The sequence below is a fragment of the Pleurodeles waltl genome, chromosome 5 (genome assembly GCF_031143425.1).
Source record: "Pleurodeles waltl isolate 20211129_DDA chromosome 5, aPleWal1.hap1.20221129, whole genome shotgun sequence".
NCBI classification, from domain to species: domain Eukaryota; kingdom Metazoa; phylum Chordata; class Amphibia; order Caudata; family Salamandridae; genus Pleurodeles; species Pleurodeles waltl.
Genome location: NC_090444.1, coordinates 1,867,224,374 through 1,867,252,147, shown reverse-complemented (window position 1 = coordinate 1,867,252,147; position 27,774 = coordinate 1,867,224,374). Strand labels below are relative to the sequence as shown.

Here is a 27,774-nt window from a genome sequence, read left to right as displayed (position 1 = left end):
GACTTCTTAGGTGAGAGGTTGATGCCAGTATGTTAGTAGGACTGAGGCAAAGACAGAAAGGATGTCCTTGTGCACTCTTCATCGGTTTACCCAATGGGTTTGTAATCCAGCATCTCCAAAAACTGGGTTTCACCTTTAGTAGCAGCAGCAATATCAGAATACGAATGTGGCTTTTCAGAGATGCAAAGGTATAGACAAGAGAAAAGGATGGGGATATCAGCCCTAAGCAGCTGCAGAGAATCCTGCCAGAACTAAGAGGTGGCTGTTTAATCTGGAGTACGTAGTCGTACGTGAATGCCTATCGGGACAACTGTCTAGTAAAGTCCAGCTTCTATGGCAGTTTTGGAGACTATGAAACCTAGTGTGCCAAGTTGGCAATCAACGCACATCTAGCCTCCCCAAATCTGACGTCAGTTAGAATCAACAAAATGCTCATTCAAATGGACAATACTACAAAAAAAAGTACTAAAGAAGAGAGAAGCTAAAGGACTGCCTTGCAGCAGCCCTCAATGGATCGGACATCTGCTCGTACAACCAGGCGTGAGAAAATACAGGGAAGTCCACAACTAACCAAATTAGTCTCAGAAGTGCTCAAAGGCCAGTAGTTACCAAAGGCCTGAATTACCTGAAAACCAAACAGCATCAGAGAGAAAGGCACAAGCTTAAGTCAATCAAATGCCATCACTATGAACAACAATCCCTGAGCGGCCACCTTGGCTCAGATTCTGAAAAAAGTGTGAAAGGAAAGAGGAATCTCGCATGAGAATCCTTGAAAAATATCAGCACTCGAGAACTACAGTTACAGGTAACTGGTTTCTTTTCCACCACTAGATCTTTCACAGATCCATGTGCTTACATCAGAGCACTAAGCAAGCGTGCAAGAGTTAACATGTCATTTCTACACACAATGTAAGCATATTTACAAATATTTTGCATACCCCGGAAACAAGATCACCTATTGAAACAGATGTAGTAGAACGTTTTGCCCAAACGCAGATTCTCTGGACAGCTAAGCATCAAGGCACTAGGTTGCCAAGAAGGTGTGGTAGCTTTTCCATGTTGCCACGCGGCATATATCAGTTAAAGGAACTCCCGTCTACAGTGGTCCAGTCCAGCCATCCCACAGTAACCTTGAGAAGACGACCAGCTTTAGGGGGAAATAGCCGTCGCTATACATCTAGAAATACCTGTTCTGATAGAGTAACCCATCTGAGGAGAACCAAAAGATACAAAAAGCTTTTCAGATTTTCTGAACGTTTTTGTTCTGCCTATGAGGAACTTGAGACGTATTTATATATCAAGCAAAGGTGAATTCTGAAAGATTGTCCTTAACTCCAGCAGTTCACAGAGATAAACATCAGGTGGCACTTGTGGTGTAAATCTCTAACTTGGGCACAGAATAACTTTGCTCTTCTGGAACGTTACAAGTGGGTTGTTGATTGTAAAGGCCTGTATTTCACTTTCTCTCTCGGCAATTTGAGAGCTAATGGATTAGCGTTTTTCCAAGGCAGATGTGTAATGTCTGCTTGGAGGACAGGCTGAAACAGACGTTCAACAGTTGGCTTAGAAAGGTTTTGCACTTACACTTGCTCGCTGGACAACTTAATAGTCCTTCGAGGAGTTCTTTGATGATCTTTTCCAAAACCAAAGGAGTATCCAAATCTCGGAATCCTGAAGAAGGAAAATGTTGCTTACACAGTAGACATCTGTTCATGGCATGTAGTGCTGTAGATTCACATCCTTTGCATAAGTCCGTCATCTAGTGTTCGGTTGGAATGTTAGAAGTTGTTTTTCTTAGAAGAATCTTTTCAAGTCACGAGATCGAGTGATACTGAGCATGGACTACAGCAATGCCAGGAACCACGGCCAAATGCCAGAAAAGGCTGCAACGCATCCAGAACCCCTCCGCACGCTTCATCCTGGACATCCCCCGCCAATGCCACAAGCACATCCCACCTGCGAGACGTACACTGGCTCCCCGTCAACAAGAGAATCACCTTCAAACTTCTCACCCACGCTCACAAGGCACTACACAACACCGGACCACAACACCTCAACAGATGGCTCTCCTACACCCCGACCAAACAGCTCCGCTGACCTCGCCTTCGCCACCATCCAACCACTGGCGGCAGGTCATTCTCGCACCTTACCGCCAAGATGTGGAACACTCATCCCACCCACCTGCGTCAGACTGAGGAACTACTTACCTTCAGGTGACATCTCAAGACTTGGCTGTTTGAGCAGTAGCAACCCTTCCTCCCCCCACCTACCTCCCCCACCCAGCACCTTGAGACCCTCACGGTTGAGTTGTGCGCTTTACAAATTCCCTGACTGACTAATAGAGCATGGACACTGAGTCCCTTGTTAGATTGTTTTCCCACCGGGCGTGAGATATGGAGTGTAGACAGACAGATAGTAAATGAGATAAAGGACGTCCATGCAAGGTATAAGCTACCCTGCATGGACATCCTCTACTGGGTAATTAACATTTTCTGTTCTGTGGCATGTGTAGCTGTAGATACACATGCTTTGCACAGACTGTAAAGCAGTCCCCTCCCAGCAAGCAGTGACTAGCTTCTAGGAGTTGGAACAGCTTGCAAAAGTGTTCACTGATGGGCCAACATTTGCTTGTTGACGAGCTGAAACATCTACACAATAGTGTTTAGTAAATGTGTGTGGTGTACACCAGGTAGCAGCTTTACAAATATCTGCTATTGGGATGTTTCCTAAAAAGGCCATAGAACCACCTTTTTCCTGGTGGAATGTTCTCCAGGAACTGTAGGTAATTTTCTTTTAGCTTTAAGATAACAAGTTTTAATACACTTGATTATCCATCTACCTAATCCGTTTTTCGAAATGGGATTACCCTTGTAACGCATTGAAAATGCTACAAAAAGTTGTTTTGATTTTTTAAAACGTATTGTCCTGTCAATGCAATACGTAAGCGCTAGTTTAACATGTAATGTGTGCAGAGCTCTTTCAGCGACTGAGTCTGGCTGTGGGAAAAAACAGGTAACTCAACTGAATGGTTAATGTAAAATGGTGAAACTAACTTTGGGAGAAATGTAATGTTTGTTCTAAGAACTACTCTTATCTTTATGTACTTGGAAACAAGGTTCCTCTAAAGTGAAAGCTTGTTTCTCATTTACACGCTGTAGTGATAGCCACTAAAAAGGCAACTTTCCATGAAAGAAATTGCAAAGAACAGGAGTGCATGGGTTCAAAAGGTCTAGTAAGGACAATATTAAGGTTCCATACTGGAGCTGGAGGAACCCTGGGAGGAATAACTCTTGAATCCTTCCATTGAAGATTTTAGTTAAGGAATTCTGAACAAAGTTCTGAAAAGGACAGCCTACATCAGCACAAACAGGGTGGTACGAAATCTTGAATTTTTTCAATAGACACAGGCGTCATCTGTCTGACCACAAATAGCGTATGCATATGGAAAAGTTCAAGGCATCTTTGTCCAGTAGGGTGTTTTGGATTAGATCTTCCCACTAGTACAGACGTTAAAGTGTTGGGTTGCTATGTGCTGGAGATTCCTGCCCAAGCCTCCCTGGGAGGCTCGGTCAGCCAACAGTGAGGCTGCAGTCTCCTGCATGCCTTTCCACCAAGCCTCTTTTACCCCCAGTTCTGAAGAAGTTCAGACAGGGGACCCGGCTGATATCACCCTGATCAGGATCGGGCTAAGAATGTGGTACGCCGACCTCATGAGCATTTGTCCCATATTCCATCTTCCTCTTCTGAAGGACTTCCTGTGTTAGCAACAGGTTTCTGCACCAGAACTTCCACAACCTACACCTCATGCACGAAGACTGAGCTGAACCAACTGAGAGGGTTTGATTAACCCGCTGAACTGGTGGACATTATCCTGTTTGCCTGGGGCCAGTCTGCCAGGTCGGACTATTTTGGTGGTTTGGCACAGCATGAGGCAAGAACCATCAGGCTCATATTCCCATAATCCATTACATTTGTGGTGGAGTACCTGTCAGCTATGCATGAGCTGAGCAGCAGGGCCCTCAATTGTAAGGACTATGGGTTGTGTTACAGCACTTTCCCGTTATCTAAAGAGAGCTGATGAGGATATAGATTATAAAACATTTAGAGGGACAGGGAGATTAATGGTCCAGTGTACAGCCTCCCAACAAATGATACCAATACACAAGAATGCACTGCTCCAGGAAAGAAAAGTAAGTCCACAGGCACTCCTCTATCTAGAAGCAAGAGCCCTCACACATCCAGCTGGATGTCATGCTTCATCATTGGGCTTGCTCCTCGTCAGACTGGCGCTGCAATGTCTGACGGGCACCACATAAAGGGGGCTCTTTGCCAGAGATCTTTTATTAATACTCTGTGCCGTACTATGAGATGTAGGGAAGAATTCCAACCTACAGGCAAGCTAAGAATAGGAGAGTAAAAAAAAAAGGGAGATAGAATTGGCTCAAAACCCTCTAAATAACCACAATTTATTGATCAAGGAAGGGTCTTGTTTTTAGACAGAGGAGTGCCTGGTGGACTTACTTTTCTTTCCTGGAACAGTGTATTCTTGTGTATTAGAGAATACAGATTAGACTGATGGACCTTCTCAACAGCTCCGAGCACAAGGTTGTCTGGCCTAAGCTGGTGAAATCAAACTTGCTAAGCTCTGCTCTTTCTTCATTTTACACTGCAGCCTAGCAATTAGGGATTTGGACAAAAGGCCCAGAGAATCTCTCTGAACTAGCCCACGCTATGTGAACATTGATTTATTGCCCATTTTGCGACTAGGAGTCAATCATGTAAATCTATGAAAGATACAAATACTGGAGAATTGGCACATTCTTGTAAGGGAAGATTAAAGGTGGCTTATTGGTTATAACAGAGGAAACAATCAATACCACTTCTCTCACTCTCTGTACCTTTGGCATTATATTAGGATTGTCACTGTACGCCACCAAAAGCCAAGTAACAATAACATGACTTGCGTTTTGTCAATATACTGCATGTACAGGGCTTTAGGGGTCACTCACCTGTTGACAACGCTTGATTTTGATCTGGATAATAGGCCAAAACCGAGTCAAGTTTTCTAATAAGACTACACGGCTAGCAGTAGCGGGAATGTTCACCTGTTGAAAAAATACAAGGCCAAGTCAGAGACACCAAAGGGGAATAACAGTATGGATCAGGACTGGTACGGCCTGCACAGCGCTGTAGGAGGCAAATGGTATGTTCAGACGCTGGCTCAGAAGGCACACAATAAAATATGGATCAGAGCACAGGAACACTAAGCGCTGTGTTCAAAGATACTTCAGTCAATCAGAGTTGAGGGTATTATTTGGTACTGAAATCAGAGTAGTGACATATTCTGCATTTCAACCACTCTCTGCAGATTTAGTATGTTTAGTGTTATGGGCGGCAGCGTTCCTATCAGGTCTTGATCCACTGCCACATACTCACCGTGTTTAGCTCCGTGTTGATACTTGAAGGTGTCTCTCCTCCGACGACTACGACCCGGGCTGGCATGTAGCTGGAATCTTCGCTAGCGACTAGAAGGATCAGCTGCCTGTGGGGGTGATCGGAGGGATAAGAGAAGGCAGTCGGTAATGGCAGACACGGTATACTATCTTCATTTCTCTTTACTCAAACAGCTGCACAGAGGTTGCAGAGAAGGAGGTTACAGAGAAGGGTTTCTATTGTATTACAGGCTAAGCACAATGGTGCCCGGAATTCAATATTCTAAAGGCAGCCCACATTGATTAACCATAGAGTTCCACGAAGCCTCAAAAATAAATTCAGACTCGATAGAGAGAACCCTGCAAGAGAGCAATGAAATGCTGTACAAGGACGATGGAAACAAGTTTCTTATTTTTAAATTGGGCACCAGTGACATCTTGTTTATTGTGATTAAAGATAGCGAGGATGAGGTAACATCACGGGCAGGAGAAATGAAAGAAGAAAGGGGCGGGGCACTGTGAGCCAAAGGAGCCACGGAAGGGTGAAAGGAGATGACAAATCAGGCTGGAGGTGTTAGTACTGCGCAGATCCCAGGGTCAGGAGATTCTTCACTCACTGCTCTGCCTGCCAACATGGAAGATGAAACCAGGGACATCCTGTGCTGTGAACTTTGTCATCCTGGATCTTCGATGTTTGGCTGTGTCAGGAAATGCAACTCAGCATCTTGAAGGTCAAGTGCCACCATAAAATAAGCCTTCCTAGAGTAGCCGTGGCAGTTCTGACTGCTCCCTGAGAAATGTGTCTAATTGATGTGGATCTAGGATATGACGTCACTCTTTGGAAAGATCTGGAGTAGAACACCTTGTTTCAATGGGCTTGAGTGACAAGTTCTTGGGAATATTCTTTTCATAATGGTACGGATCTCAGGCTGCAGTAGATGAAGATGTTGGTACATCACCTTCTTTGGTGGGTACTGCGGCGGCTGCCGGACATATTCTAACATGTGGCTAAAACAGACCACCCTCAAGTACCAATCTGTCAAAAGTTACGAAATTCCTACAGAGGTAGCAGTACGAAACCCTGCCACCAAGAGGGTTCCACTGCAGTTTTGGTAATCAGTTCTGATAAGATGTCAACCACAGCGTGTATCCTGCTGTCTGGACTGTGAATTGCCTTTCCTTTTCCTGCTGTTTGCAGTAGAAGGATTCTTAAGTTGTTCTGGCTGGAAAATAATATTGAGCTGTGTTGTAATATAGTTGTTGCTGCTGCTGTTGGCATCAGTAGTAACCGCCTTGAAAGTGGACATTTTAAGACACCCAGAGAGCAAAGTGCCTCAGTAACTGCCATCTATTTGACATCCAAACAGGCCATTTATAGAGGATGCAGCCATTGCAGAAACCCTCTTACCAAAAGCATCCATCTTTCTATGCTCACAATCAGGAGTGGCACAAAGTGATGCTGGTCTGCAGGACCTTGGCTGTGCGGCTTGCACGGCCACAATGGAAGCCGTATGACGGTAGCCAGCCTTATAACAGGGCCTTCAGAAGAGCGCGGCATTTGTGTGGTCCAGATGTGGCACCTTTTTCAGGGACAGAGTGTGGATCTTGCGTGAGTTGGTGCTGCCAAATGTGGTCTATAACTGGGGTGTGCTTCACTATTTCTCATCACAGCTCGTGGAAATCATACAGAAAAGACAGTGGAAGCTCTTTCAGGCAATGAGTGAAACTCGGATATGACATTCCGAGGCAAACCTGGGAAAGCTGGAGATGGACCTCCTTTTACAGGAACAACAGCCATCCTGCTTTCATGCACTCAGGGAGCATCATCTAAAAGCTATCCTTCCTCTTCACAAGTATACGCACTGCCATGGCAAACCCGTGGAACTGGGCCGACAGGTGGAAACGAGCTGGAGGTGCAGCTGGTTTTTAAAATGTTTTGATCAGTTGCGGCTCAGGAGGGGGATGTGGTGGTTGCTATGGTTGGTATGGATACTCTTATCATTCAATGAAGTTTAGAGTAAGTCCATCATTTAATGTAACATTGGGGTACTCTGATAATGGTTTCACACACCATTGCTCATAATGACTAATATAATGTGGATGAATGGATGTGCCCAGTGCAGATGTTTCTTATCCTCAAGATAAGAATGGTGTGTTTTGTGACCTATGTCACCTGTGCTCTGAATCAGCAGTCCAAACACCATCATCATCTCCGTTATCATCTGGGTCCTGACATTTTACTTATAGCCCTGTTGGTCTTCTGGCTGTGCCAAGCTGTACTTTCCGAATCATCTTTGGCCCCTTGAATGTTAGAAGGGTGAAAGGATGACCTAAAGTATTACCCAAAGGGTAAAGGGTAGCTGGCACTCCCTTTTCTGCAATAATCAAAGAAAACTAATTTTTCGGTTTTGCCTGCACAGCTCTTGCGCTGTGCTTGTGAAATCTTCTGTTAATAATTATCTTAAAAGGGGCTTACATCCCGCCCCTTGCTTTTCATTGGTTCCTGTCCTTGCCACTTACTGTTCCTTCATTTCTACTGGCTGTAGCATACTATTTCCTGTTCTTCCTCATTTGTTTGCTCTTTCAGTGTCCCAAGGCCCAAGTACTGTTTACATCTGCTTTTGGGGAATTTTTTTATGTTTTGGCTGTACAGTGCCAGAGCTGTGCTTGTTTTATTTGTTATCCACTCTTTATGTATTCTCCTTGTGGGTGTCTTGTTGCCGACAAAGGTCAGCGTTCTAGTCTTCTCCTTGTTCTCTTGTTGCTATAACTTTTATTTATCGTTACACAAGGCTTGGAACGCATCGTTCATCAAGCCTCGCCTTCAGCCCTGAACCCCGTCGTCCACAACGCCTGCAAGTCATTTCTGTTTCTGCTTGTTAAGCTTCCTGGCCTCTTTTACAACAAGTGTCTATTTTATTCAGATGGCAATGCACTAACTAGTTCCAGTCCAATCCAGGTGTTTCTTACTTGTTAGGTGGAATGTTTGCCCAAGGACAAGGTAATTTGTAATTCCTTAAACAATGCATGTCATGTGTGATCTTATGGCTGAAATAAGTTTTGGAAATGTATCTTTTTGTATTTGAATACCTAACTGCCTGATGATGTTTTAGTACACAATTTTCTTTCTTTCACATTAGTTGCTTTTGGCCACACTATATGTGTTTTAAATTCATTTAACCTAATTTAAATTTGACATGTACTCCTTAGCACCATTAATGAACCAACAGCAGTGCGATAGCTCGGCTTAGCCCGCACTGTCCATATCTCTTTACTAATGCGCAATAAATCGCATCCGTCAGGTTTAGCTAATCTAAAGTGACTTAGCTCCATTCTTTGCCTCTGTCGCAACTCAAACACGGCCTTTCCGTCCTCCACAAAAGTGCACCGCGGACACATCACGCACACTCACGGCTTTGAATGTCAGCCTTGTAAGCGTGCTGTGTTACGGAGATCAACTTAGAGCTTCACAGTGGCGACTGTAACCAAACCAGCCAATAACACCACACAGGTTTTAAATGGTGAAATCAGGGCAAGGAATGAGCACATCCTCGCTAAATGTCTGCAGGCCAGCCTCCCTAGGTTACAATAAAGGTTACAATAAATCTGCCTGAGTGGTCGAAATAAATGTTATCTTCACAAAGAGTGGTCAGAATAAATGTTATTTTTTTTTTTTTTTTTTTTAACTAGGGGGACAATGCAAAAAAATATTTAACTGCTGCAGCATTATTTATCTAATTATTTAGCACTATGTATTATAAAAAGGTATTCTGCACAACACTTACATACCTTTCACCTGCTCTCAGACACCGCTCACCCTGCACACTCACTCATTATTTACTCTGCAGTCACCCTGACATCAGATACTGCTCACCTGCCAATCACACAGCGCTGACTGCACTCACACACCACTCACCTTCCTCTCTCCCTCCACCTACAGCTCTCACCATGAACTCAAACCGCTCATCCTGCACGTATACTATTGCCATACCGCTCACCCTGTACTTGCTCACCTTTTACCTTGCACAGGGTAACATCTCTCACCGTGTACATACACTCACACAAGTCTCAATCTGCACTGAATACACTTCAATCACCCTGCATTCAGACACTTTCACCGTGCACCCTTATCAGCTGTCATTAATACACCACTCACCCTGCACAGAGAGCGCTCACACCATTCTCCCTCACTCATACGCTGCTCCCACACCTCTTATTATTAATCCCATTGGTAAATGCATGTAATCCCATAGGCAAAACCTAATGCATTTACCAATGCTTTTGGGCTATGCCATTGTCAAGGTTTTGTTGTAGTTCTTTGCGCCAGGTGTTGATAATGAAATCGCCAATGGTGCAGACACTGAAGTCATCAGTAGAGGAGTGATCATCAATGAGATGCTCGAAGTTCATGGATAAGTCCTCAGCAGTGGAGAAGCGCTCAATGGTGGCACTAACGTACATGGCAGAGAGGTAATCGACAGAAGAGTGGTAGAGGGTAATCTGCCACTTTACATAAAACCATACCTCAAATTGTGGTTTTACTGGCCTGCCCAGCATCATCAGACATATTTAAGGCCTTAAGCAAGAACTACCTGAAGGTAGAGGCAATGTTCTCAACTGAGGCCTCAGCTTTAGGCACCCTACCTTGATCAGGGTGACATTGTTTAGGCTTTTTAGCTGAAGGATGGGCTTCATCCTCAGAAGGTGGGTCATCAGGCCAAACTTTCTTCTGGAGCCTCCTCAGAAGACTGACTTCTGTAGCATTCAAGTATTCTTGCAGAAAACACCCTGGCAGTCTTTGGCCTTACAATGACAGTAGAAGCAGTAAATTCATTTCTTATAGGGATTTCCACATCCAGTCGCTTTTTAGCATAGGAGCTCCTGATCCTGAAGATTAATTTTTGGGGACTCCTCCTTTCTGTAGCAATTAATCGAACTAGCATCCAACTGTAAAGTCGGTCCGCTAATGATAAGGGCCAGTAGAGATGAAAATGCAGTAAGAAATCAGAAAATTACTTTTTAGAAGATCGAGCAGACCTCTGATGAGATAGACGATGTTACAGGACGTTTAGTTCAATAAAGTAAGTTGTGCAATACTTATTGAAAGCTGCCTTTGAGTATGGTAAGTGCAATCCTCTGTGCTTCAGGTCAGTGAAATACTTACGGAAGACTCACTTTGGGCCTGTATATGGTAACAGTGAGCGCAATAACGGGATTAGTGCAATTATCACCAATGGCTCAAGTACGATATTACTGAGGTTTATTTCTGCTCATGCAGGGTAATTACTAAAGGCGGTCCTCTCTGGCATTTAATTCTAAGGAGGCAGCCAACAGGGGGCGGGGGGGAACGTTTAAGAGGTCAAAGGTAGTTTATGAATGAAATGTGGAAATAAGATGGATTTGCCAATTTGTTTGTATTATACTTTTTATCTGTAAGGGTTGGGAGGTGATGGACGGGAGAGATTCATGTATAATTTTTTTACTGTAATGATTTTAATTAAATTGAACAGTCAATAAAATTCTGATGAGACTCCATTTCACAAGAAATGCTGCAAAAAATCTGAGGTAGCCTCTGGGGTAAGTGATGTTCAGAGCGCCGAGATCGGACCGGCCAAAGTCTAGGACTTTCTTTTCAAAGCTGTTTGACTACTACACTGAGTGTTCACAAGCCTCTCAAGCCTTTAGTGACAGATACTGCTGTTTGATTGTTACGTGGGACTCCCAGGGTGATGATGGAAATGATTCAAGTATGTGAAGCAATGAAAACCCCAATACTGTAGAGTAAGTATTTTCTATATCAGTGGTTCCCGACCTGTGGTCCAGGGACCCTTGGGGGTCCATGAAGCCTTCTCAGGGGGTCCCGGCTGCTTAGATAATTAAATAATATTAGCAGATTAATAACATGCATTACATAAAGTGGCTATATGTACATTGTTAAAATGCACTGTAAATGTCAAGAAATTTGAAATTGGAGGCTAAAAATTAAATTAGCAGGGCTGCCAAGTTTCCCAGATCCATGAGCGATATGCTGGTTTTCCATTAAATTCGGAGACTTGTAGTTTAATTTATTCCATTATAAAACAGGATTTCCAGTCTCAGAATTCAAAGGAAAAACCTGGACTGGAGCACACATCTCACATGGACCTAAGAAACTTGACAACTATGAGTTTGGATTCCCAGATTGATTCATGGGAGGAGTGCAGGTGCATCAAACAGAATGTAGCCTGGGTGAGGTGTGCCTTCAACTGATTTTAGAAAAGCTCCAACTTTCCTATTTAAAATCTCATTTTTTATTTTATTTTTTTATTCATGTTTGTTTGCAAATAAAATGTGTTATCATTGGAGTACGTTTGAAGAAATGCTTATTTCTGTATATTGTTTTGCATTTCAAATCATCAACAATGCTTAGACCGAGGTCCCAGGCTTCCAGTAATGATTCAGTGGGGGTCCCTGGATACCAATAATAATTCAGTGGGGGTCCCCAAGTTCCAGGAATGATAAAGTGGGGACCACAGAAGTCAAAAGGTTGGGAACTGCTCTGTATTATTTATCTTATGAAGCTTCCACCTGATTTTGAAAAATACATATTTCATATCATTTAAATCATCTTTCTGTAAAATTAATGTTCTGTTCCTGCACCAGGTGAGCAGTGAATTCATGTTTCTACCAGGATTAGGGAGGCAAGGGAAGAGTTAAAAGGGACAGCAACAAGGGAGCCCAAGTATTTTTGGGAGGTGAGGACTTGAGGATGAGAATAAGCGTGATTCGGGAGTATCTCTACAAATGGGATGGTGGTGAGGGAGAAAGAGGGAGTCAGGAGGACTGGGCAGTGGTAATGAGGAGTAGAAGTGCACAACGGAGAAAGAGAGGGACAAAGGGGAAGTCTAAGAGGGCAGGAAGGTAGGTGACTAGGTGAACAAATGTATGCACTCGGAGTACGTTGTGCGGATAAGTGAAGATTTAGTGAGTTATGGGCAAGTGCAGAGTGCGAGACATGGAAGAGATGGTGTACGAGAAAGTCCCGAGTATGAGCGAGGAATGGCACATGAACAGAAAAGATAAAAGTGGTTGAGGGAGTGAAGGAAAGTGGAGTCTCTTGACTTCACCCACATCTAGCCATGAGCCATCTAGTGTCCACCCAGGCCCCTAGAACTATCTCCCCACCCTCACCGTGAACATTTTGCCCTTAATGATTAACTATTCAGGTCAGTCTAGCAAAACCCAAAATCCACATTTCATAATCAGTATAAGTCATTGCACTGGATCGCGTCCAGACTCTCAGTGCGCACTCAACCTCCCAGGCCTCTAAGATCAGATGATCATTGTGCACTGTAGCGCCTGGCTCTATGGCCCGTCTATCAATACATGTTTCGGGATCTGTAGGAAAGTACCATCTTGCCTGGCATGTTACCCCCATATTTCACTGTATATATGTTGTTTTAGTTGTATGTGTCACTGGGACCCTGCCAGCCAGGACCCCAGTGCTCATAAGTGTGCCCTGTATGTGTTCCCTGTGTGATGACTAACTGTCTCACTGAGGCTCTGCTAACCAGAACCTCAGTGGCTATGCTCTCTCTGCTTTCCAAATTTGTCACTAACGGGCTAGTGACTAAATTTACCAATTCACAATGGCATACTGGAACACCCATATAATTCCTTAGTATATGGTACTGAGGTACCCAGGGTATTGGGGTTCCAGGAGATCCCTATGGGCTGCAGCATTTCTTTTGCCACCCATAGGGAGCTCTGACAATTCTTACACAGGCCTGCCACTGCAACCTGAGTGAAATAACGTCCACGTTATTTCACAGCCATTTTACACTGCACTTAAGTAACTTATAAGTCACCTATATGTCTAACCTTTACCTGGTAAAGGTTGGGTGCTAAGTTACTTAGTGTGTGGGCACCCTGGCACTAGCCAAGGTGCCCCCACATCGTTCAGGGCAAATTCCCCGGACTTTGTGAGTGCGGGGACACCTTTACACTACCTATGTATAGCGTCACAATGGTAACTCCAAACATGGCCATGTAACATGTCTAAGATCATGGAATTCTCACGCCAATACCATTCTGGTATTGGGGGACAATTCCATGATCCCCAAGGTCTCTAGCACAGTACCCAGGTACTGCCAAACTGCCTTTCCGGGGTCTCCACTGCAGCTGCTGCCAACCCCTCAGACAGGTTTCTGCCCTCCTGGGGTCCAGGCAGCCTTGGCCCAGGAAGGCAGAACAAAGGATTTCCTCTGAGAGAGGGTGTTACACCCTCTCCCTTTGGAAATAGGTGTGAAGGGCTGGGGAGGAGTAGCCTTCCCCAGCCTCTGGAAATGCTTTGATGGGCACAGATGGTGCCCATCTCTGCATAAGCCAGTCTACACTGGTTCAGGGATCCCCCAGCCCTGCTCTGGCGCGAAACTGGACAAAGGAAAGGGGAGTGACCACTCCCCTGACCAGTACCTCCCAGGGGAGGTGCCCAGAGATCCTCCAGTGTGTCCCAGACCTATGCCATCTTGGAAACAGAGGTGTTGGGGGCACACTGGACTGCTCTGAGTGGCCAGTGCCAGCAGGTGACGTCAGAGGCTCCTTCTGACAGGCTCTTACCTCTCTTGGAAGCCAATCCTCCTAACTTGGTAGCCAAACCTCCTTTTCTGGCTATTTAGGGTCTCTGTTTTGGGGAATTCTTCAGATAACGAATGCAAGAGCTCACCAGAGTTCCTCTGCATCTCCCGCATCACCTTCTACCAAAGGATCGACCACTGACTGCTCCAGGACGCCTGCAAAACCGCAACAAAGTAGCAAGAAGACTACCAGCAACATTGTTGCGCCTAATCCTGCTGGCTTTCTCGACTGTTTCCAGGTGGTGCATGCTCTGGGTGTAGCCTGCCTTCACCCTGCACCAGGAGCTCTGAAGAAATCTCCCGTGGGTCGACGGAATCTTCCCCCTGCTAATGCAGGCATCGTGGGACTCCCTTTGGTGACTTCGCGTGGACTCCGGTTCACTTTCCTTCCAAGTGCCTATTCAGGTACTTTTGCGGGTGCTGCCTGCCTACTTCTGTGAGTGCTCCCTGAGTTGCTGGGCGCCCCTCTGTCTCCTCCTCCAAGTGGCGACATCCTGGTCCCTCCTGGGCCACAGCAGCACCCAAAAACCTCTACCTCGACCCTTGCAGCTAGCAAGGCTTGTTTGCGGTCTTTCTGCGTGGGAACACCTCTGCAAACCTCTTCGCGACGTGAGACATCAGTCTTGCAAAGGAGAAGTCCCTAGTCCTCTTCTTTCTTACAGAACTCCAAGCTTCTTCCAACTGGTGGCAGCTTCCTTGCACCTTCAGCTGGCATTTCCTGGGCTCCTGCCCACTCTCGACACTGTCGCGACTATTGGACTTGGTCCCCTTGTCTTACAGGTAATCAGGTCCAGAAATCCACTGTTGTTGCATTGCTGGTGTTTGTTCTTCCTGCAGAATCCCCCTATGACGACTTCTGTGCTCTCTGGGGGTAGTAGGTGCAATTTACACCTACCTTTCAGGGTCTTGGGGTGGGCTATTTTTTCTAACCCTCACTGTTTTCTTACAGTGCCAGTGACCCTCTACAAGCCCACATAGGTTTGGGGCCCATTCGTGGTTCGCATTCCACTTTTGGAGTGTATGGTTTGTGTTGCCCATATATCTATGTGCTCCTATTGCAATCTACTGTAATTTTACACTGCTTGCATTACTTTTCTTGCTATTACTTACCTAATTTTGGTTTGTGTACATATATCTTGTGTATATAACTCATCCTCATACCGAGGGTACTCACTAAGATACTTTTGGCATATTGTCATAAAAATAAAGTACCTTTATTTTTAGTAACTCTGTGTATTGTGTTTTCTTATGATATTTTGCATATGACACCAGTGGTATAGTAGGAGCTTTACATGTCTTCTAGTTCAGCCTAAACTGCTCTGCTATAGCTACCTTTTATCAGCCTAAGCTGCTAGAAACACCTCTTCTACACTAATAAGGGATAACTGGACCTGGCACAAGGTGTAAGTACCTCTGGTAACCACTACAAGCCAGGCCAGCCTCCTACAGGATCCAAGTTTTTATCTTTTGTTTCCAACAAAGAACATATCCCTGGCAATGAAACATAGCACACACGGTCTGGAACCCTGCCCATGGACAGCTTAACAGTGGATATTCCAGACCTAATCATGGGCTTGTCTGCAGTTGGATTATGTATTAAAAGCTGCATAATCCACTTGCAAGAATGACACCAGCCACAGCCACTCAGTATTGTACACTGGTGTTTACCCTGGCACAGTACAATAAGAGCACACATAATCAGCGCACAATGAGCCCCCAAGGCCAGGCCATCAAAGCAATGAAAGTGTCACACTGCAGCAAAGTCCTACTCCAACCCCCGTAACATACTCTCCAAACCCAGGACTCAAATCGCTTTTGTACTTTCCACCCCTTACGCCGCCAGGGCACACTTTCCTTGCCCATAAATCCCATTCAGATCTCAAGGTGAGTCGTCTCGGAATACATACTTCAGCATCGGTCTTGAGCCTTTAATGTGTACATGCCGGTGACAGCTCTCCTTCCCACTGCATGCTACAGGTCAACAAGGCCCACAGATTCCATCCTGGAGTCGGGCCCTCCCCTCGGTGTGCAACTCGGCCCTCTCAGCATATTTCAGTCCCCTTGACTGGAGAGAGGCCATGTCCGATAGTTCGAGGACAGTCGAGGGTTAGCAACCTTCAAGTGATAGCACAAGGGTTGTTTAACACTAATTTCCTACCACAGCCAAAATCGAACTTCCAGGTTTCAGAGCCAGCACCGGTCCTTCCCCAACGAACGCTCTACCCAAGCAGTAGCTGATTTCACAGTCTTGTAACAGTACTTCTTCCAAAGGATAACAGTTCCTTGCTGTTCTTCACAAACTAAAATGTTGCATGTTTCACGTACTGGTACCAAAGGTTGTATAAGGTTTTGGTGCACATACCAAAAAATCTCACAGACCCAAGCAGTGCACTCAGCCCACACAGAGATACTAAGAGCCCAAAGAGGCCACTCTCTTTGGTGGTGAAGGGGACAAAACCCTGGATGTGTGACACAGCCCACAGGCTACAATAAAAGGGACTACAGATGGTTCTGCTTCACCACAATCTGAGCAAAGGACACAAGAGATTTAGTAGTCCTTATATCACTTATATCTCCAAATATCTCCAAGTCTGAGATGGAGAAGTAGAGACTTGACTGACTGCTACTCTCCTATCAGACTGGAGACAAGTCCTGGGACCTGCATCCTGAACGAAGTGCAGCAGGACTGCCCTGCCAGGAGAGAGGCCTTACTACTGAGAAGACGTGGGTCTACCCCATACACAGGAAACCCACCTGCACTTGAAGTACCAAAGCCCTGATGTCTGTGAGGAACGCAACACTCCAGGACAAGAGGATGACCAGCTGGTTTTCAAGATGATACCCAAAACTATGAATTAACCTGTGTTGCTTTTGGCTCAATCACGTGATGCTGAGCCTACTTCATCTACTGCACTGTCTGCATGGCAGGGAAGCCTGTGCGTGTTTCCAGGCTCCTCAAAGAGCATTGAGGACCACTTTGAAGCTAACTCTTGTCTAGATGAAACAGAGAGGCAGCTGAAGACGTTTGTCAAGACTCCAGAAACTTAGGCTTGTTGAAACTTGTCAAACTGTTGAGGAGCTGTTCATATTTTAACCCTGTTTCCAGCCCTGTCTTGGCCAGAAAGATTGCTGGAGTCCAGGGAGCACCATTGAAATCATCAAATCGCAAAAGCAAGTCAGGTTCTACGATATACAACACTTTAAATATTGCGAGCCCTGTCGAAGGAATTCTGGAGTACTGCGTAACGATCACCTGAACTACTACAACTGGCAGTGGGTGGTGGAGTTCAGCAGACTTCTGCCCACAACATTAAGCAACACACAGTGCGTCCTGTAACCCTGAGGAATGTCTGCTTTGCTTGCCAAGGTTTCAGACGGGCACTTCGTGCACTGAGGCAGGATCTGGAGGTAGTTTTTGGTCAATGGGTTCCCTAGCAACTGTATCGAAATCCTTTAAAAGTTCACGCCCCAGTATACAAATCTCACACCAGTGCTGCACAACCACAATACCACTGACTACAGAACCAGCTGCTGCTTGAGCCGAGAGCCATTGGGGAAGGTCTGCTTCGGGTTCTGAAGTTCAGAATTCAAACGGATAACACCATGCCGGGTGTAGTGCATGAGGAAAGCAGAGTGAAAAGGGCGACAGGTGATCAAGCACTTTGAAGAAAGAGGCAAAGTTCTGCAACTGGGTGACAGCCATCCAACTCTAAGGTGCTAGAAATGGATAGGATTGTGACGGGACTGCAAGTACTATTGGGTTGCAAAGTTGATGATGTTGCTGACAGAAGAGAAAGATTTTTGGTGACTCCCATGAGCTAGTGTTGAATTAGTCTAGCTTTTTAATGAGAAGTGAAGTTCTGAAACATGCTTCCATTAAAGAATGGCATGTGAGGACACATTTTTCTCAAGCTGAGGAGCAGACACTGCACAGTTCTGCCTCTGGAGAAGATACAGAAGGCAGCCTCGTGACGCATCTGGCAAGGGAGATGGGGGTGAGTGGGATTCATGGAAGCAAATAGTATATGATTACAGACTTTAGCAGGGCTGAAGACGAAATGTTCCAAAAGGCTTGGGATGGCTATCATCTGTGCCAAATAAAGGACATGTGCTAATTAAAGCTTTACTTACCTTTGGTAATTTTTCAAATATGAATATCCCAGCTAGGCACCACACTGGATCTACGATAACCCAATGAGACAAGGTGCAGACTTGGGATCTTTTTAATCATGCCACAGACTCACAGGGTGAAGGGATGTGAGTAATCTGCAGAAAGTTTATGTATCCATCAAAAAACTCAATTATTTATGTAAAATAACTTTCTTTTGATGGATCCTTCATCCCACAGAATTTTCACGTTACGAATGAGTTAATTCACAAATCTTTCCTGGAGCACTCCAAGAGGTCGTAGTGGGTAGTGCTGATTAACCAAGCAAACTATCCCAGACGGTGCTGACAAAATATCTGCCGCTGTGAGCCGGAGGTGTGAGACAACGTTTAGCAAGGATGACACAAAGTCTACCAACCACATATCAGCCACCAGTGAAAGTAAAACTTACACTGGCCCTCATGAAGTGGGAATGAATGACCGTCAGAGGGTCTTTCCTGGCCAAGGGTATAGCTGACCACACCCAAAGGGTAACTGATGCTGAGATCATACACTTGATTGACTTTGCCCTCCTCGGTTCACACAAATTCCAGCAGCTCATGCACTCTCTGCAGTTGTAAATTATCGATACAGTAGGACACTGCATGCAAGAGAACTGGTGCATGCCACCACCCTTCCTCTTCGGCGGGATGAAGGAGGGCAGAAGGACGGAAGGGTGACGGCTTGTGTAAAAATACCAAAACAACTTTTGGAAGGACTGCAAGTCAGGAGCAAAACACAGTTTTTTCTTGCTCAAATAATGTGAAAGGCGACTGGACCAAAAAGGCTGGCAGTTAACCAACCCTACAGCCCGACGTTGTAGATATCATATTTGCGATGTTAAGCGTCAGCAATGGATCCGGCAAGTCTAAACTGGTTCCACCAAATTTAAGTTCCGTTGAGGAACAAGGAGGGAGTGGGAGAAGAAAAGCGAAGCAACCCTTTCGAGAAATGTAAATAAAGAAGGCTGCTCAGGGAGGCACAGAAAGGCTGACGGAGCAGTCAAACAGCCTTTAACATTACAACTGCTAAAGCCCGGCTGTACCCAAGATAACGAAAAGTGAAAAATATACAGGTGGAAGCAAAAAGGATTTAAACCTTCCAACTCACGCCACCCACAAACCTGCTCCAGTAGCCTGTCTAGACGGAGTTTGTGGCAGGTTTCCTGGAAGCTAAGATGCCATCTGTTGTTTCAGCAGATAAAACGGAAGATCTCTAGTAGGCAGAGCTCAAGTAATCCTCATGGATCCGCAGCACTAGAGGAATGAGGAGGAGCACCCAGTCACCTTGTTGCAAAAGCAGGTTCATCCTATGCGGGAGATAAAAAAAAAAGGGGACAGAATGCTGATTTCCAACAAATCAGCACACCAAATTCTCCTCATTCACTGTGGGAAGATTGGGGCAGTTGTGCTTGGTCCTCCTGCAACTTCTGCAGAGTTCTCCAAAGAAGTGCGATCAACAGGAAAGCATCAAGCAGAACCTGAGACCAAACAAGCCTGAAGGCATTCCCCAGAGAACTTTTAGAAGGAACGTGGATGGCACAAAACAAGAACACTTAATATACAGTGCTAAAGCTAAAAAAAAAAAATCTATGCATGGGCACCACAATCTGGATACGATCATGCCCATTGTTTTAGAGTCACACTACCACTTGTGGTACTATGAAGAGAGCAGGCTTCGGACAGCCACCTTCATGCTGAGGATATTCGCGAGGTGGGCTGCAACAGGTAAATGACCATAATGCCTCCTAACACATGTTCCAGAAGGCCACACCATCCTTTTTGTTGATATGAGTGGCGGTCATGTTGTCTGATAGAATATTCATGGCTTTCGAATGAAAGGGATGAAGGACTTCGGGGCACAGCACACTGTCCTGAGTTGGAGCACATTTATGGGCAGTCACTATCAGAATAAAAACCACAGGTCCCGCACTGTCATGACGATGAAATGAGCGGCCTAGCCAACAAGAAAGCATCTGTAACAACAGCATCTTGCATTTATTTTCAAAGCCGGGTGTATCATTTTCAAATCACTCCATAACAAAAGCCTCTCTTTTATCACTTCCCAACTACATAAGTATACTCCCAACCGCCCATCACGATTGGGCCATCTAAACTACATGTCAATACCCACGTTTAAGAGGAAGAGGCTGGGCGGCACTAGATTTTCGGTCATTGCTCCCAACCTATGGAATTCACTCCCTACTGAAATGAGATCAACTACCTGTCTTAGATTTCAGGAAAGCACTAAAACCTGGTTACACAGCAAAGCCTATAGCTAATTCTAAACCCTCTTGTATTCTCTTTTTTGCTCCCTCCCAGCACCATGAAACCGACTGGTGCACGTGAGTTTTATAAGCCCCACAGACACTGACACAACACAACATAATATATACAACTCGAAGAAAAACCCACAATAAAAATCTGGGAGAAGAGCTGTAAATCTGTACTCGAGCCGAGAGACTGCCCTGATGCTGGAGCTACGGTTTCCTCAAGCACCACTGAAAGATCCCCATTCATCCATCTAGTGAGCAACACCAGCAGCATGCATTAGGCCACCTAACGTAGGGCTAGCAGAACTGCAAATGTCGGTAATCCTTGGAGATGAGGCAAAGTCTCATGCAGACTGCGTCTGGCACAGCACCTAATAAGGTCCACTATTAACATCATCTTCTCCATGGGAAAAAGTAACGTTTCGGGGAGCTGATGGTGAAGCCCACGTTATGGAGACTTGTCATGGTGCGCCAATGATGTTCCAGAGCACAGAGGAGCCAGCCTTTATCCGCTGGTGATTCAAATATGGAAGTATGTGGACTGCTGATCTCCTTAGTAAAGCTGCAATCAATGCCAGCTCTTTGTGGTACACTGCTGGTGAAGCTTTTCAGATAGCAGACCTACACATTGATGAAGCGGAGACCTGGAAATGAAGCTTGAGAAGTGTGCAGGTCTGGCAGATGCGTTTAAGTGTCCTGGAGGTCCAGGGACACCAGTCTCCTGCATTTAGGGACAACTGAACAACAGACAAGAAAATGGACACACCTGACAACTGCATGGACGTTGACAGCTTCGAACCTCCCCAACACTGGTCCAACTTAGGAAAGAGTGAAGGCTCACCTCCTCAAAACACTACATCACAGTACATTAACTATGGACAAGCCAGCTTCTTCTCCTACCACTTGTTGACTTTATGCTCGTCTTTGCCCATGTACAGTAGTAGCTGCTCTTTGGCTAGCTCTGTGCCATTGAAATACCACATATACACACACAGACTGGGTGACACAGCAAGCAGTTGTGACTGCTGCAGGTAGCTGGCCTGGGTGTGTTGGAAGCTTATACCACGTATCCCCTATTAGTGAGGTGTAAGCAGTGTCTAGGAAGCCAGGATCTCTAGCGGTAGCTGTGGATGAGCCGCCAAGGCTTATTACCAGATTAGTCATATAGCGAGTTATCACACAAGAAAGGAACCATACAGTGTTGCAAAAGAGTCACTCGGTCCCGTGACTCGAAAGACTTCTTCGAAGAAAAACAACTTGTAACACTCCGGCCCAACACCAGATGGCGAGCTATTGCAGAACATGCGTATCTACAGCGACAGATGCCATCGAACATAAAGGTACTTTATTACAATAACACTGAACGAGATCGCTTATAGGCAATCCCCCCCAACAGTATATAATAGGAATTAGCATATAGAAACAAGCATTGGCAAAGAATAATAGCAAATATCTAGGGCCCTATTGGGGTGGGGCGGGGGGACGCAAACCATGTACTAAAATAGTGGAATGCGAAGTGAGGTCTCCCAACCAAGGATGTGGAGAAGTTAGATGGGAGTTGGGAGAACTCAGGACCCCAAGAGGTGAGCACCTAGGTGACCTGCAATGACCAGGAGAGCAACGGTTAGTTACCTGGTCTTCCCACAGACTAACAAGGAAATTGGAAAAAGAAGATTACAAGACCAGGACCAGCCTAGTAGAACCCAACGGTGGATCCCCGAGGAAGAGGACCTGTAAAAGAAGGGGACAGAGTCCAGTCCACACAGCAGTGTCCAGGTGGGGCAGGAGCCAATGCCCACCGTTCTGTGGATGATGATCCGGGCTGACAAGGGAAGGTGAAGATCACCTGTGGAGCACAGGAGCTGCAGAGAGGTCCTTGGAGAGGTGCAGATGATGTCCCATGTCAGTCGCCGGGTCACAGATGGTCAGGAGAACCACCAACCAGCCTTGCCAAATGCAATTCCGGGCAGAAGAGGATTTGCAGCGCTGAAGAGGACCACCAAGGTCCAGGGGACTCAACCCTTGGAGGGGAGTCCAGGCTGACGGTCAGCAGTCGGAAGAACCAGCAGAAGCAGTCACAGACCCCACAGGCAACCCACTGGCAGCAGGCACATTAAGTTGCAGTGAGGCCCAATCAGGACACCTAGAGAGGAGGCCCACATTGCTGCAGTAGCAGAGAGGAGATTTTGCTTGGCTGGAAGAAGTGCTGAGGATCGGGCTGCTCGGAGCCTCAAGATCCTTTGGAACAAGAGACAACAAGCCTTTGTAGCTGCAAGAGTTGCGGTGCACACGGGTACTGTCCTGCAAGGAGAGGAAAGGGCTCACCATCTCCCAAGTTGGACAGCAGGTAGAGAGAATCAAGGGGACCACTCAGAACCACTACCTGTTTTGGAGCCGGATGGCAGAAGATCCCAGCAGCCGGTCGCTGTTGCTTTAGGTGCCTGCGGATGCAGGGGAGTGACTCCTTCACTCCTCTGGAGATTCCTTCTTGCTTCTTTGGTGCAGCTGAAGTCTGACCGACCCCAAAGGATGCACATCTGTGGAAATGTTACAAATGCTGAAAGGAGCCTGTGAAACAATGTTGCAAGGCGAGGTCATTGCAGGGTTGCAGGCTTCTTTGGTTCCTGAAGAATCCAGCAGCGGTTCCGGTGGCCAGGAGCAGAAGAGGTCGATGCAGAGAAGTCCTGGAGGAGTCTTACACGCTGAATCTGGGGACCCACCTGCAAGGAAGTCCCTAAATAGCCCTAACAGGGGGCATGGTCACTCTATAAGGTGGACCACCTATCAGAGGGGGGTCACTGACGTCAGTCACCTGTCCTGACCAACCAGATGCTCCCAGGGGCCTCTGCATGTCTTGTTTTCAAGATGGCAGAATCAAGTGGACACATGGAGGAGCTCTGGATACCACCCTTGGAATGGTGATGGACAGGGGAGTGGTCACTCCCCCTTTCCTTTGTGTAGTTTCATGCCACAGCAGAGACTGGGGGTCCCTGGACGGGTACAAACCAGATTATGCAAGGAGGGCACCAAATGTGCCCTTCAAAGCAAGCCAGCGGAGCAGGGAGGCTACTCCTCCCCAGCACTGTCACACCTCTCTCCAAGGAAGAGGGTGTTGCCTCCCTCTCCCACAGGAAATCCTTTGTTCTGCCTTCCCCTGCTTGAGCTGGTCAAGCAGCTGGAAGGCAGAACTATCTGTGGGGTGGCAGCAGCGTAGGCTGCCCGCAAAACGCTGGAAGACTAAATGGAGGAATGCTGAGGGGTCCTGTAAGGACCCCCCAAAGTGCATGGAATTATGTTACCAGTACTGGCATTAGTATTGGGGTAGGATTCTAACATGTTTGGTACCATACAAGCCTAGGTTCGGATTTACCATTACGTAGCTGAACCACAAGTGGTGACCAGTGGCTAGTTCGCGGGTAAATTGGCTTCCCCGCACTTACAAAGTCCAGTGCACTGGAACTGGAGTTTGTAGGGGCACCTCTGCTAGTGCAGGGGTGAACTCACACACAGGAACCTGCACCCTGACCTCTGGGTTAGGAGGGGCCTGCCATAGGGGTGACATAGTGACCTGGTGTAGTGACCAGCGGTGAAAGGGTGCATGCACCTTTTCACGCAGGCTACAATGGCAGGCCGCCAGATACAGTTTGCATGGGCTCCCATGGGTGGCATAATACATGCTGCAGCCCATGGGGTACCCCCGGTGTACCAATGCCCTAGGCACCTAAGTACCATATACTAGGGGCTTACAGTGGTACACCAGTATGCCAATTGTGGGGTGTAAAGGGTACCAAAGCAACCAAATTTAGAGGAAAGTGCACACTCACTGGAGCCCTGGTTAGGAGGATCCCAGTGAAACAGTCTAAACACACTGATGATAAGCAAAAAGTGGGGCTAAGCGTGCCAGAAAGAGGGTACTTTCCTACAACTGCCTTCTAATAGGTAGGTAAATAAAATACTTTTTTCCCTGCATTAACAGCTTTTGAGAGAGCAGAGCAATTAGCGGACTGTGGAGACTGCAGTTGTTGCAGTTGATGGCACCTCCTTGATCCACACTTGCCCCAAAAGGAGGACTACATCTGCGTCAGCTGTCAAAGACAGGAATGCTGCACACCAAGGGAGTCCCAAAAGCACCTTACTGATGGTAGAACTGTTCTGCCTGTGAGGTTGGCCCAGCAAAGCCATTGCACAACTATTTCTGATTCCCTCCAGGAGCAACTAGCTTACTGAACAAAGTCATTCACCATCGAAGGGCATGCCGATTGAAGCCGATTGGATATCACCCGAGGAGCCTGCGGAGTGCACTCAGTGCTAGCAGCACAGGTGAACGGCCATTGATGTAGACTGAGTTGCCGTATCTGCAGAGTCTCAGACAAGCTTGAAGATTTGTTTGGAAGCATCCAAGTCTAATTGGCCTGATCCGAAGCAGCTTATTTATCTGGTCAGAAAGGTGGGTAAGAGAGGAGGAGATTATTAGCATCAGAGTCATTAACCTCCGTGGAAACCATCGCCTTTGTATGGTATAACTATAACATCACAATCTGAACTGAAAAGCGCCTCTATTCGGGAAAATCTCTGGCCATATAGAGGTGCTTTGCTGGAGCTCTGCCAGGAACAATGGCACAAACATGGTCTTCCAACTTTTGGATAAAGTCCGTCAACTTCGAGGGTGGACGCTTAGTCAAGCTGAAATCCAAGAATAGCAACAAAGAAATCCATAAGGTTTGGAGCTTGCATCGTTGCATAGCCGAGAGATGGTGGAGTCGGAGACGTAAAACAGACAAACCCAAAGGAGCAGACCCAGCCTTGGGGAGTGGCCCAGCCATTAGTGGGGCCATTCTAAACATATCCAACATGACCCGGCGAAAGGCCTCAACCCGCCAAGAGTCAGCAGACTGAGTTAAAAGTCTGGTTCTATCTTATTTAGTATCAGAACAGCTTAACGAGGAGGAAGAGAGCTGAGTCTCTAAATGGTCCGGGGAGCAGGACATTTTCTTTGAGGGAGAAAACAAGCTCTTCTTCCTGTGGCGTTTATTCACTGTTTTGGGACGTTTCCTGTCAGGAGACTTACCTGAAGGGGTCAAGGACCTCTTTGGACTATCCTTATGGGTCTCGGCCAAAAGCAAATTAACGTCTTGTTCTCTGAAAGCCTCCGGGTGCCTTGAGAAGCAGGAGGAGAAGACAGAAGGATCATGGTCAGAACCAAAACACCACATGCAGATGTCATATGAATCTGACAACTACATCTTTTTCTGCAGGTGCCTGTGACAGGAAACCTCAGGAGAAGACATCTAACCTAATCACTGTCTAACACCGAGGACGTCAGTGAAATACTAAGCAAACTCCAGTTTCAAAGAGATGTGGCAAAAACAAACTGAAGCGAGTGCACCAGTCAGCGGCTTATTTGTCCCAATATATTCACATCCTTGATTGGCAAGATGTGGGGGAAGCTGCATAGCTCCATCTGGAGATGCTAGAGCGCTACTGCTGGAAAGAAATGTTTCCACATTCAGGGCCTCATTACGAGTGTGGCGGTCACATAAACATGGCGGAACCGCCAGCTCTGCCAGGATTTTGGATCCCGGTGGCCTGGCGGGGATCCTAATTCACCAGGGCATCACTGCAAGCAGTGCTGCCCTGGGTATTACGACCTCGTTCTCCGGCAGCCTTTTCATGACAGTAACTCAATCATGAAAAGGCTGGCAGAGAACATTGCAAGGGTGCTAGAGCACCCTGCAGGCAACAGCTTTGCCGCCGGCTCGATTAGAAGCCGGAGACAATGCCGTAGCCTGTTTCCCGCTAGGCCAGTGGGCGGAAATGAAAATGTCACTTACCCAGTGTACATCTGTTCGTGGCATTAGTCGCTGCAGATTCACATGTTGAGCACAGTCCGCTGCCTGGTGTTGGGCTCGGAGTATTACAAGTTGTTTTTCTTCGAAGAAGTCTTTTTTGGTCACGGGACCGAAGGACTCCTCCCTCTTCGGCTCCATTGCGCATGGGCGTCGACTCCATCTTAGATTGTTTTCCCTGCAGAGGGTGAGGCTGGAGTTGTTTGCTATAAATAGTGCCCATGCAATGGAGTGAATACGTATGTACATAAAAAGTTTATAATAATTATTTACAAATGTACAAATGTTTAAGATTTAAGATTTACTTCTAAACGGCTACAGGCTTCCCGGGGAGGCGGGAGGGCACATGTGAATCTGCAGCGACTAATGCCACGAACAGATGTACACTGGGTAAGTGACATTTTCAGTTCGATGGCATATGTTGCTGCAGATACACATGTTGAGCATAGACTATAAAGCAGTTACCTCCCCTAAAAGCGGTGGTTTAGCCTGTAGGAGTTGAAGTAGTTTGGAATAATGTTCTTAGTACAGCTTGGCCCACTGTAGCTTGTTGTGCATTTAGTACATCTACACAGTAGTGTTTAGTAAATGTATGAGGCGTAGACCAGGTTGCAGCCTTACATATTTCGCTCATAGGAATGTTTCCTAGAAAGGCCATTGTAGCACCTTTCTTTCTGGTTGAGTGTGCCTTTGGTGTAATAGGCAATTCTCTTTTGGCTTTAAGATAGCATGTTTGAATACATCTGACTATCCATCTAGCAATGCCTTGTTTAGAGATTGGATTTCCTATGTGTGGTTTTTGAAAAGCTATGAACAGTTGTTTTGTTTTCCTGATTAACTTTGTTCTGTCAATGTAGTACATTAGTGCTCTTTTGATGTCTAATGTATGTAGTGCCCTTTCAGCCACGGAATCTGGCTGTGGGAAGAACACTGGTAATTCTACTGTTTGATTTAAATGGAATGGTGAGATTACTTTTGGTAGAAATTTTGGATTTGTTCTTAGAACTATTTTATTTTTGTGTATTTGAATAAATGGTTCTTGTATGGTAAATGCCTGTATTTCACTTACTCTTCTGAGGGATGTGATTGCAATGAGAAATGCGACTTTCCACGTTAAATATTGCATTTCACAGGAATGCATGGGTTCAAAAGGTGGACCCATGAGTCTTGTTAAGACGATGTTAAGGTTCCATGAAGGAACTGGTGGTGTTCTTGGTGGTATAATTATTTTTAGCCCTTCCATGAATGCTTTAATAACTGGTATTCTAAATAGAGACGATGAATGAGTAGTTTGTAGGTAAGCAGATATTGCTGCGAGGTGTATTTTTATAGATGAAAAAGCGAGGGTTGCTTTTTGCAAATGTAGTAAGTATCCCACTATGTCCTTTGTAGAGGCATGCAATGGTTGGATTTGATTGGTATGGCAGTAGCAAACAAATCTTTTCCACTTAGATGCATAGCA

The 27,774-nt window shown here is 46.0% G+C and overlaps 1 protein-coding gene across 2 annotated transcripts in view; it reads right to left on the bottom strand.

Moving 5' to 3' along the window:
* LOC138296904 (cullin-9-like) overlaps nt 1–27,774 on the bottom strand; it is a 360,394-nt gene that overhangs the window by 113,959 nt on the left and 218,661 nt on the right. For both annotated transcript variants that reach the window (XM_069236417.1, XM_069236416.1), the window contains exons 19-20: nt 5,437–5,542; nt 5,010–5,105 (exon numbers count right to left, since the gene is read on the bottom strand). In XM_069236417.1, coding sequence (XP_069092518.1) covers nt 5,010–5,105; nt 5,437–5,542 — 202 coding nt within the window. The remainder of the gene's footprint in view (nt 1–5,009; nt 5,106–5,436; nt 5,543–27,774) is intronic.